This window comes from Gallus gallus, chromosome 18, assembly GCF_016699485.2.
Source record: "Gallus gallus isolate bGalGal1 chromosome 18, bGalGal1.mat.broiler.GRCg7b, whole genome shotgun sequence".
Classification (NCBI taxonomy): domain Eukaryota; kingdom Metazoa; phylum Chordata; class Aves; order Galliformes; family Phasianidae; genus Gallus; species Gallus gallus.
In genome coordinates this window covers 11,116,780-11,129,002 of record NC_052549.1, presented here as the reverse complement: position 1 = coordinate 11,129,002, position 12,223 = coordinate 11,116,780, and the positions used below count along the sequence as shown (strand labels likewise).

Here is a 12,223-nt window from a genome sequence, read left to right as displayed (position 1 = left end):
ACTTCACTGCGGGAGGTGGAGGGCAGGGAGGGATGAGGTGGCAGTGGGTGGCACGGGGTGCCTGCGGGAGGTGGCGCCGGGGATGGGTGCCCATGGGGTGGGCACGGCCCCAGATCTGCACTGCTGATTTGTGCACTGATGGGGATGTGGAAAACGGCTGGCTTTTCCCCACTCCCCGTGGCTGCAGTGCTACTGCGGGGCGCTGGTGGGAGGGGAGCGGCCGTGGCGCCGGGGGGGCTCAGGGCTGCGCACACCTCGGGCGTTTCAGCGCTCGGCGACTTCTGAGCGGTGTTATTTCCTCCTGGCAGAACGCTGCCATCAATCACCGTCGTCCAGTCGGCTCTGCCGCCCCGGGCTGTGCTCTCCGTGTGCCCACCGAGGGGACGCGCTGCTGCCCCACAGCCGCCCCCGTCGGTGCTCCCGTCGCACCTTTCAGCCCGGTCTGCCCCCTCGGGCTGAGCGCAGCGCTGAAGCAGAGCGGCAGCGCAGCTCCGGGCTGTGCTCACCTCGCAGGACGGAGGATTTCTCTCCCCTCTTCCAATCATCGCTTCCCGAAGCGTCACCGAAGGCTGAACCCATCCCCGCTGCCACTTTGGCCTCCAGATTTACTGCCCAAACCCCCCATCCTGCACTGCCTGGGAGGTCCTCAGAGAGAATCGCAGCAAAAGTGTTTATTTCCATCATAAAGATCTGCTTTAATATTTTAACATAAATCAAGCTGCGCTTTACGGCGATAATAAATTTGTTGGCAGAAACTGCTTTTGCAGCCCGAGGCAGCGGAGCAATTCAATTTGTTTGGTTTTAAGTGTGAGGAGGTATAATTGAGAAGAGGAAAGTGCAGCTGCGTTAATGGAGCTCGCAGGCAGCAGCTGATGGAGCAGCAGCACTGAGGGCCCTCTGCCCCATCCGCCCGCGGTCCCTGCAGGATGCAATGCAGGGCAGGCAGGACGGACGTGTGCAGGTTGTTGGTCTGAATCCCTTTATTGAGAACTGACTGCGTTCAGAACAAGCACCACGTGAGGACCTGTGCTAATGGGACGTGTGACAGCCCGGGGAGGAGGGGCTGACAGCCCGCAGCACCCCGCTCTGCTCAGCACCCCTTCCCATCCCCTCCCATCAGTTTTAAGGCATTGCTATGTAGTGTTTGTATGACAAACGCTCTCACCACCACGGAGTTTCCTTCCCTTAATCACTCCAATTCTTCAGCCAGGATTGTTTTCTGCTGCCCAAGGACTGCGGGTGTCCAGGAATTTGGGATGATTTATGTCTGAAAGCTCCCCCTCTCCTCGGGCACCACAGCTCTTCTAATTGTCTGGAGTGCCACAGCACAGCCCCCCCCAGGCCCAGCAGCTCCTGCCCACAGCGTGCCCAGGGAGGGCAGCTCACCACGGCCAGGGAAGAGAAGGCACAGCTTCATGTGTGAGACCAGCAAACGAGACAGCCCAGTCCTTGGGAGAGGTGGGGCTCACAGTGGGGCCCAGGAGCAGCTGTGCTTTGGCACAGGCAGTGGTTACCCCAGGGGGCAGGAGGGGAAACAGAGGATGCTGTACCTGGAGGGGGTGGGCAGCTGCAGCCCATGGGCAGTTGGAGGGCAGCCCTGGGCAGGGAAGGGAGGACACATGGGGGCAAAGTGACATCGGTCACGGATGACATTCCCATTCTCTGGCGGGCAATGAAATGTGGAGACAAGAAAGGGATGAGGCTGAGCTGAGTGCCTTGCAGAAGGGGGGGATAGCTGAGGGCAGGCAGTGCAATAGGAAATACATCGGCCTCCTCCATAAAGCCACACCTGTGCACTCGTACAGAGGAGCAGCCCCTGCAGCCCTTCCAGCCTTCTGAAGGCTGCTTTCATTAGCATCAAATTCCTCCTTTGGCTCTGCCCGGCACACAGCTGCTGCATGAGGACAGGATGGCCCAGCATGCCCCAGCACAGCACCTGCCATCCACCACACCACGCAGGCGGGGGGGGAGCTGCTGTCTGCCCCACACCTCACAGAACACCCCCAGCTCAACTGCCCGCTGAATTTACTCTCCAAACTGCACAGCTACTCCTAAATGAGACACCAGCCACCTGCTAAGGAACTTGCTCATCTGGCACCAAAGATGCCACATCAGCTTCCCTGGAGCACTCGGGGATGTGGGGATGTTTAAATTCACTAGCAAGGGCTGCCAGTGCCTGCTCAGGATGGAGCTGAAGGAAACAGACCCCTCACATCCTCCCCCAGCAGCCTGGCACGGACGCATGCACAGCGCTCAGGCTGGAGGTGGAGGGCTTTGCTTTAGAAACCATCAAGTGTTTTTATTCAGCTCCAGGTACTTGTGCAGTCCCCCAGGAGCAGCACTTCAGGTCATATGGAAACGAGAAAGTCCTACTTGAAAACGGAGCTTGATTAAAAAGAGCTGCAGTTCAAAGCTTGCTTTAGCTAACAGTAACACTTAATACTGCAGCAAGTGCAGAGGGCAAGAGGATCTAACAGAAGTGACACACACCTGGCTTTGAACCTGTCTAACGAGGGCAGGGAAGAAAGGGTTTGAAATATTTCAGGTGAAAACTCCTGAAGTTCTTGCATTTGTTAAACTCCCATACAATCCGTGCCTGGGGGCCAGGAAGGGTGGAACGAGCGCCGTTTGTCGCTGCGCAGTGTTGGTGACCAACGGGAGCCTCAGAAGCAGCAACTGTGACCTGCAGCACCAGCTGGCTAATGCAGCAGGCAGCACAACACCTGCAGAGAAACGCCCAGGAGGTCGGCAGCTCAGGACCAGCAGAATGCCACCTCACAGCTGTGCAGAGCAGGGAGATTCAGGACCAGTGTCTGTTCTGTCCCCTGTAACGCTGGGCGCTCAGCTCCTGCAGAGGCACGCACAGCTGAGCCATGGCACGGCCCCTTCCTGTTGGCACCAGCCCATTCCCTTGAGTTAACACCCACCTTGTTTCAAAGCTAATTACCCAGCACAGGAGGCTGGAAATGCATCAGCCTGCACAGCCAGAGCTCTTGCAGGCCTAACACGTGTCAGGACTGGGTAATTAGCACCTTCCCAGCCCACACAAACCCTGACCACTGCAGCTGGGGTCTGGCCTGTCGCACCAGCCCTGTACGAAATGGAAAAGGGCCCTGCCAGCTGAAGTCACGGAGCAGCATGCAGGAGGCAAGGGAAGCAAGGCAGCACTCTCCTTCCCAGCAGGAAGAGCTATATCCTTGCACTCCTCTGTGGGGTTGGGGCTGTCAGAGCAAAGGAGAGCAAAGGATGAGAAGTGTGAAAGTGAACTCCTGGCCTGGAGAAATCCAGCTCTGATAAGCAGGCAATCCTTCCCCAGAGCACAAACAGGTTAGTGTCTCTGAAAAAAAACAAAAGCACAAGTGTAACAGAGCACAGAGCCTTCAGAGCCAGGGCTATCCCCACACCAGACTCTCCATTCCTCCCTGAACTGGCACAGGAGGTTGGCTGGGAGGGGTCTCATCAGACAGAAGAGACTCCTCACCCCCAAACTCCTGCTGGACTCTGCACACAGCAAGTCCCTGCCCAGGGGAGAAAGAACATGGAGCTGATGACTGTAGCGAGCAGCCAAGGCTGTCTGCTCTCCCTGTACTGAAACCTGCAGCATCAGAAGAGAGTCAGTGTAAGAACAGAGTGATGCTCAAACAGAGCTGAAGGCAGAAATGGCTGGACACTGGTTTGGCGTGCAAGCTGCTTGGATAGTGGGTCTGAGAACCAGGATGACGAGGCTGAGCCCACTCCATCCGCACTCAATCTGGAGTGAAGAAAGTCTGTGTCCAGGACCAACCTGCACCACGCCAATGGCCCGGAGGCTTCCCTTCACACCACCTCTTTCCCCAAAGTCCTGGTGAGGGTGGAAGTCCCCGGAGCCCCAGAGGGAGCACCACACTTACCCCCACATCACAACTTAGACTCACTCAGGACAATGTTTGCAGTCACAAACACAAAGCAAGAAAAGCCCCATATGAGTACGAACACTATCCAGAAGGTGTGCCGGAAAGGGGAGAGGTGCTTGTTAACCGTCCCGCTGCCGAAGACCAGCTGGGTGTCCTTCCGACTGCAGTACGCCAGGAAAGCTGGGATGAGGTACTGGATCCCATTCCCAGCATAGGCTCCCGTGATCCCCACCAAGGACTCCAGATCGTGAGTGCAGAAAGCCACCAGCACCGGGGGGACCAGCGTGATGGCAGGAAAGACAATCCTATCCACCAGCCAGGGGTAGGTCCCCCCTTCTCTGTGGAAAAGGGTCTTCCAGTTGTTGCGCAGGGTCACTGCGATGATGGGGAAGTTGGTGCTGATGGTGAAGACTGGGAAGAGGCCCAAGAAGTAGCGAATGAAGGCAACGTTGATGATCTCACAGTTGGTGAAGTTGAGCGTGTACATGTCCATGAGGGTGTCGTTGCGAAAGCAGTAAATGGCAGTGAAGGACAGGAGGCTGTAGAAAGCCAGGATCAGGATGTAATCGAGCAGCACAAGCTTGTTGACGTGCCTCTTCTTCGAGATGGGTGTGATGAGGGATGGCAGGGAGTGCTGGCACATGAAGGAGTAGACGCACACCCCAAAGAGATTGCGGATGCCCGACAGCTGGGCCATGGACGGGTGACCTTCTGCTTGGCCTCTGCTGATGCGAATGAGGGCCAGAATTATCATGAGGATGAAAGCTGGAGAGAGAGAACACTTCAGGTCAAGCCCAGGCCCATGCTCCCCACACCCCTCCTCCCATTGGCAATGGCAGTCCTGGCTCTCCTGCTCCACAGGAGCATCTCCTTATCTCTGGAGAACATGTTGCATCAAAGGCAAGACGCACAGGAGTTAACCGTGATTTGCTGTCAGCGCCAGTCAGAACATCGAGCACCAGGCTGTCTTTGGCAGGCATCTCCCTCCCCAGGTACGCTCTCTCCCACCTCTGTTTGCAACTGAGGTTACAAACTCTGTCACTGTGTTAGTATAATGCTCCTGAAGGACCCAGAGCAAACACGGCTGAGACATCGCCATCCTCCTCAAGGGTCTCAGTCCATGGATGCTTCTGCCACACACCTCAGCTAAACACCACCATTTAGAAGTGAGTTAGAGATGTCTGAGCTTGGACCTCTAAAAGAAGAAAAGATGAAGCCCAGCTGCAGCGTCAATCCCAGGAACATTCCTACACATCTGCAGCTGGACTAATATTTCCGAGGCCTCACCTACATACACAAACAGGCAAAAGGGAGCAGCAGCCACTACAGAGCCTTCCTGTCCCTGCGACCTGTCAAGCACGACAGAGCAAGAACTAGCCAGCCACTTCCAGGCTGCGTGTAGTTAATCCCAGGGTAGAGGAGCCAGTCCGGAAGGGGTGAAGATGGCACCGAAAGACTGCTATTAAAATTCATCACTTCTAGGCACAAAGTCTGCTCGTCTATCCTTCACTTATGTCAGGGAATAGCCTAGCAACATTCCACAAAGCTCATCACAAAGTGACGTGCCACGGACAAAAATGAATTGAGGAGATTGGGCTAATACCCTTATTTACTCTGCTGGTGGAAATTTGAGCCAGAAGTGGTTACTGCTAGACCATTATTCCTAGCATGGCACATAAAAACAGCAGAAAACTAATTCTGGCATCACAAAAATCATGTCGACCTGGGAAGGATGATCATCAGCTGCAGTTAACAAGGAGCAGGGGAAAAAAACCTGCCTGGCAGGGCAGAAAACAGTAAAATTTACAGCCTGATGCTGGCAAAGGATGGGTTGTAGCGTGCAGAGAGCTGTCTCCTGCACTGGTTTGAGGCATCAAAGCACAGCCATGAATTATCAGGTAATGAAAAAAACCAAAACTGCTGACACTCGTATTATGCATGACTTTGAATGTCATAAATAAAAATACAGAGAAACTAAACAGAAGAGCAGACAGCCCCGTGGCCAAGCCCCTGTGAGGCAGCACCAGGAGCCAGGCAGGGTGCACAGGGAGGTGAGGAGGACACCCACCTGCTCTGTGCCTGACATGGGCAGCTGGGGGCAGGAAGGCTTGCCAGGGATGAGAAGAGAAGCAGCCGTTCCAGAACAGGCTCCTCTTCTGTCCCCAGCACCAGGATAACCAGAACTGCACGCTGTTCTCTCCTGTACGCTTTCAGTGCTCTCCAAAACTCAGTTTCTGCTCTCACAGCATTCCTTCCTCATCTTTCAAACAGCAGCTTCACGCTCAGCACTCACCAAGCTGCACTCCGTATTTCATCTCTTACTGCCTCTGCCTCGGGAAACCTCTCACTCCCAACTGCTGCCCAGTGACAGGACAAGCCTAACAGATCTCTGAAAGCACTGCGCTGGAGAGATGACAGCAAATCTATTCCTTTGTGGCACTGTGAGAGGCAGACCTCCTTGGGAGTGCTGGGCACTCTTCACTTCCTCAAGTCCAGCTACAGAGGGCTATGGAAAAGAGTACTTCATCGTTTTGGATGCGTGCAGCTCCCACTGCCTCCACTGAAACCTGCAAGCGAAGTGCCCTGTGAGAACAGCTGTGGTTCCTGTGCCCTCCCAAGCAGAGATGTTTGCCAGCCACATCACACAGAGCCAGGCGGCCTTAGGGCGATACGCTCCAGCTGACACAGCACTGGCTGTGCTCCCCGGGGTCACACAGGCTACAAGAGAGGGAAGGTGCCATGGAGAACAGGGCAAACCAGGCAGGGCAGAGCCGGACACGTGCTGAGAGCGTTCCTTTCCCTTCCCTTCTGCAGGAGTGCTCAGGCTCTGAAGCCGTCCCACACTGCTCGTGCATCTCACCAGGCAGCACTGAACAAGTCCTGCACCTCTTCCCCATGCCATGAACACCCACCTGCTCTGCTTAGCAGGAGTGATGGCTGACCCACTTCCATCCACCAGCTCACTCTCACCATTGGCTCAAACCTCCCTTTCCACACCAGTGCTAACAGCACCAATTCAGGAGGCTGCATGCTCACACTCCACTCTCAGAGCCTCTTTTCAGAGACCCACAGTTTCTCCTCTGCCCCAGTGTGTTTTTCTGGTAGGGAGCTGTGACAGATCAGGCTTCCAATGGATTCCTGAAATGATGGATATGAGCATATGACTTAAGAAGATAGAATTAATACTGCCTTTGTTGTTTTCCTTTTTTTTCTTTTAAATACTTTTCAGAAATTAAACCTATCAGAAATTGCAGTTATGAAGAGTGACAGTCCATTACTATGATCTACGCCAGCACTGTTTCCAAGAAGGCAGGCTGTGCTCCTCTGCCCCACCACTCTGCGGACGCGTTACCCCCTGAGAGGTGGTGCTGAGTACCTGGAAGCTGCTGCTGCCCAATTCCAGCCCTGACAGCAGCGTTTCCTCGCTCCCAACAGCAGGTGAACCTCTCTCCTTGCTCCTGGAACCAGAGAGTTAAACCATTTGCATGCCAGATTTATCTGCCTGTCCCTGGGAGGAGGCAAGCCCGAAATGAAACTCCGAAACCTAGTTATGCTGGGTGATAAATCAAGATGAAAAGAAGATGACAGGCTCTGACTGACAGGCAGCTTCGAGCAGACAAGAGGCAGCATAGCACCCTGCAGGCACACACAGCTCCTGCTCACATCCTCCTCCACCTGGGACAGAGGGCTGAAGGCACTCACACCACGCTGTTCTGAATCACCTGCAGTTGCCACATGAACTGTCCAACAGTGGTGCTTCACCAGAAGGAGCCCTTGCTAAGGCAGACATGGGGCCATTAAAGCTTCACTCTACCCTGTACTTGTAGGACAAATCACTTAGGCAACACACTCCAAGGATGGAAGCCCTTCAGACATCACAACCAACAGCAAAGACAAGAAGGTGCCGAAGGATTGTTAGCAGCTTACATGAAAGCCTTGTTTTACACCATTATTATTATAGTTATTTTTTTTACAAGTCCTTAACAAGCAATTCAGGGTTTTGTCTGTCCTGGTTTTCAAACTGTTAGACACTCCAAACACACACCACAGACAGGCTCAGCAGCCCACAAGGCACAGAGGACACTTCTACTCGTCTCTGACCACCCCTTGAGGTTTGAGCATCTTTTCAAATGAATGAAAATGTGTGAGGGGAAAAAGGACAGTCTGCAAAAAGGCAAAAATGGTGATGCAGGCCATCATCACTGCCCCACTGCCTCACCGACAGACCCCTCATCCTGCTCTCCCAGGAGGAAAAGCTGTCTCCTCCTCTCAGACAGAGCAGACCTGGCAGACAGCCCCTGCTTGACTCAGGAGCTGCTTCAGAGATAGGACAGCTCTACTGTGGTTCTTGCAGGTGGAAGGAGGATGAATATGGATGAGAACACATCCAGACACCAGCACTTATGGGGAATATGGGAGCCTGGGGATATTAGAAATACAGATTTTTTGTGAGCTTTGACAGAAGCATAACAAAGCTGCACAGAAAAGCAGTGATGATAATCGAGCCATTCTAAGTCTAAGGATTGTTTTGCAGAGTCAGAGCAAACACCTTAGCAAATGGTGAAGCCTCATCCCTCTGCAGAAAGGCTGTTGTAGTAAAAAGTCCAGGGATGAAACATTCTCTCATCCGCCGTGGCAGGTTCCTGGAAGAAACATTGCTCAGAATGGGTTTCCAGCTTAACTCTCCTCCATCCCTGGCAAAACACACCATGCTTGGGAGATGCTTCACCTGGGGAACCACCTCTGTCTCTCTATCAGCGTGCAGAAAACAATGGAGAAGATCCAGACTGAGGTGGCTTGACAAGGGGGAAGCAAACTTAAAACAAGGACGGGCTTAGTGGATCTAGGAAGCATAGAGGCAAACAGCTATAAACCATGCACGACCAGAAGAGTTACTGGAAGAAAAAAGCCTATCAGAACAAAGGTTACGTGACAGCTAGCTGTATGCTAAGAGAACAAGGATCTTGCACACCCATTCGCCACAACATCAGTCTCATCCTCTCCAGCACCATTCCTACTCTCTTTCCACAATGGAAGCCCAGCAAGACCATCACCTGCCATCCCCTCCAGGGCTGGAGATGCCGTGCTGTGCTGCCCGCAGAGCTGCCCACGCCTCGCTGCTCCACTGCCAGCAGGGCCATTTGTCTGAGCAGGCACAGCCATCCATCACCACCGCCTGACGCTGTGACAGAGCTCTCCTGTCGAAGTGGAGAATCAATATGCCAGGAAGTAATGATAACGAATCGCCCTTTTGCAGTGCACGCCACTTGCTTCCCTTTTCATGCGTTTGGTGGCATGATGGATTCCAAGAGCACATTTTCCTGGGCTTCCAAGGCTCATTCTCTTTCAAAGAGCCCAATGGGAAGTAAAAAGTTTGCTCTCCGTCTCAGCCTTGGTCTTGAACTTTCACCAAGCTGAAGGAAGAGACCACTGAGAGGCAGTGAAGAGACCTCGTTTAAGTTAAGATTAGACAGAATTCAGGAGAGAAGGCATATAAGCCAGAGCATCTGCCCTGTACATACCAAACAGCACAGCACCACACCAGGACAGCTGCACCCTCTGTGTCCCTAGCTCATACTTGTGCTGGCCACTCTGCACTGATGCCTTCCCTGGATATTGTCCTTTGTTCTCCCACCTCAGAGCCAGCTGCCTTCCCTCAGCATCACAGGCAAGTGTAAGAGCCCACTGGCACCGCCAGACACTACAGATGCTCTGGCATCTGAAGTACTAAAGCATGGACGAAGTTCACTGTGCAAGCAAAACAAAGCATCTTGAAATTAAGATGCTGATTCTTAAATTCAGAAGTCAGTTGTCTGCTTTCTCCCATGGAAGCTGTATCCGTTCACTTGTTTATGACCTCCAGCTCTCTGTAAACACCAGAGCACCAACTGATAAATTTCTCCAGCCTTCAGAGGAGGTATCTATGTGAAACAATGGGGAGGAGATGCACAAAAAACAGATCTGCTCCCTCAGATGTGGGAGCTGGAGTAGTTAAGGATCAGACTTGGCAATGACAGAGCCTAAAGCAGCCTCCAAGATGAAGGATTTATGAGTGCAGAGACTGTGGGGAAACAAGATGGATCTGTTCACTGAAGACAGCGATTCTCTAGAGAGAAATGTCAGAAAGAAGAGGGAAATTACTTCCCACAAGAAAGGTATGAGCCAAAGTTGTGGGACAGTGCAGTTCCTTCCTCTAATGGACAGCAGGGACAACTTTACCTCCCTGCTGCAAAGCCTGAGGCACAGCCCACATGGCAGGGGAATGCTGCTCATACAGCAGGGAGGCACAGCCATATGTGAGCACACTAAGATCACAGAAGTGTGATGCAGCTTATCAGAAGGTAAGAAAAAGGGTCAGAAATTGAAGCACTGACTCTCAGGCACTGCAGCTTGCCCTGCAATCCAACTCACACCACCAGGCTGCAGCCATCCCAGAAGCTTTCTGCTGCCCTGGCTTTGGGCCGGGCAGAACTCATTTTATTAACAAAGGAAAAAAGAAGTTTATTAAAAAAGCACCACCAGGACATTTTGGCTGTCAGAAGTGTTTCAGCAAGGCCTCCTCGCTGTAAAGACATCACCTCTTCCCTTTTCGTTGCTGCCTGGGGCAGTATTTGCAATGCTCTAAGCAAGATTTACAAGCAGCCTCCCCTGCCATGACAACAGCCTCCGTGAGCCCGGTGGAGCCGTCCGCCCTCAGCACCCAGCAGCCGAGCTCCAGACACCTGCACACCACTAACAGCTCACAGGGAGAAAAACTGCTCTGCACTCCGTGTTTATCACGGATGTTTTATCTCAACATATGGGAAGGGAAAAGCAGCCAAGGAGTTTTGCTTGCTTCTGATGGAAAAATACCCCGTAGTTTATTGTCCTCTCTCCTCTGGTCACCTTCAGCAGAAGCACCATAAAGCCTTTGCATCAAAGACTCTGTTCTGAGTTCTGCTGTTGACTTGCCCTTACTGTTAGCTTTGTCTCCTCTCTCTCCATGTGAGAATTTACTTTTCTATGAGAAAGGAGTAGCACGCACTTCAGCGTCACCACGAATCTAACTTAAGGATCTGCATGCTTTCTTTGAAAGGCACTTGGAGCAAAAAGCCCACATTCCATGAAATCCAGGTACCCCACAGCCTTATCCACACACTCCATCTTGCCTTGGGCCAGCCCAGCAAAGTTTTTATTGCTTTGTCTCAAAATCACATTCTTCACACTTTGAGCAGTGGAGAGCAACCTCGTGAGCCGCTCACATACACTGAAAATCTGCATGGGCACCACCACCACCCAGACGTTTCTGCAGCACAAGGGATGGATATGTCCTTACATTTCCAGCTCCTCATCTCCAGCTCAGACCCATCAGTTCGCCTCCTGCTGCCTGGATAAAGTGCTCTTTTCAGGAACATCATCAGCTCCTCATGCGGGATGTCAGTGGTCCCGTCCAGCACCACATGTCACTCTCCATCTACATCTGAAGCTAACGAGGCTCTTTCACTTATACCAGCACTGCTTCACCCCACTGCCCCCCATAAACACCACTGAAATGAGCTCCTCAACTGACAAGACTGAGAGCAAGCATGACAGAAGCACTGCCTTTTAACCAACTCTTCATAAATATATTCACTTCTTAGTGAATTATTTACCCTGGGCTCCGGCAGCAGCTTTCTCTGTTCCAAAAAGGGTATGAGAACAAGTTTCTTCAAAGTTACTTCATGTCACAATCCCTAAGCCAGCTGAACGTGCAACAGTGTCCTGATTTACAGCTCAATTCCCTCTTCCTTGACACTCCTGTATGCCTCGTTCTGTGAAAGGGGCAGAGATTTAATGGGTCCCCCACTCAGCTGTTGCAGAAAGCTCCATTTTGGATGCAGAGGCCACCTTGAAGGCTGTGGACACTGGCAGGATAATCTCCCTGCAGGAAGACTTCAGGTAACTGCCACCCCTATCCTACATCAGCCTCTGCGATAATTCCCAGTCTGCAGTGCTGCAGCTGAAGGCTCACAGCAGAGTGACTCCAGGTTTCTGTACTGAATCAACTTGTGCACGGCTAGTTAAGTCTGCTAAGGATGGCAGTGACAGTGCAGCTGAGAACTGCTCACAAAGCGTAATGGTCTGAGACCAGTGCTCTGCAGAGAAGTGCTGAGGAGACCTGTAAAGCACAGGATTCTGGTGGAGAAAGTAGAAGCATCAAAGAAATGATCAGACAGGGAAGGCAGCCTCACCAGAATGCCTTGGGAGAGCTCTTTCCTAATTTCCTCCCTGGGAGACTTCCTATCAAATACCCTGCAGGAGCAGAAAAAACACTGCATGCCTCATGGCTACTCTTGTATTTTCTCCCTCCA

The 12,223-nt window shown here is 52.6% G+C and overlaps 1 protein-coding gene across 5 annotated transcripts in view; it reads right to left on the bottom strand.

Moving 5' to 3' along the window:
- Positions 1-656: 656 nt before the first annotated feature.
- TMEM104 (transmembrane protein 104) overlaps positions 657-12,223 on the bottom strand; it is a 49,207-nt gene continuing 37,640 nt past the window's right edge. For all 5 annotated transcript variants that reach the window (XM_046902050.1, XM_015295396.4, XM_015295397.4 and 2 more), the window contains exon 10: positions 657-4,658. In XM_046902050.1, coding sequence (XP_046758006.1) covers positions 3,898-4,658 — 761 coding nt within the window. In that variant the 3' untranslated portion in view covers positions 657-3,897. The remainder of the gene's footprint in view (positions 4,659-12,223) is intronic.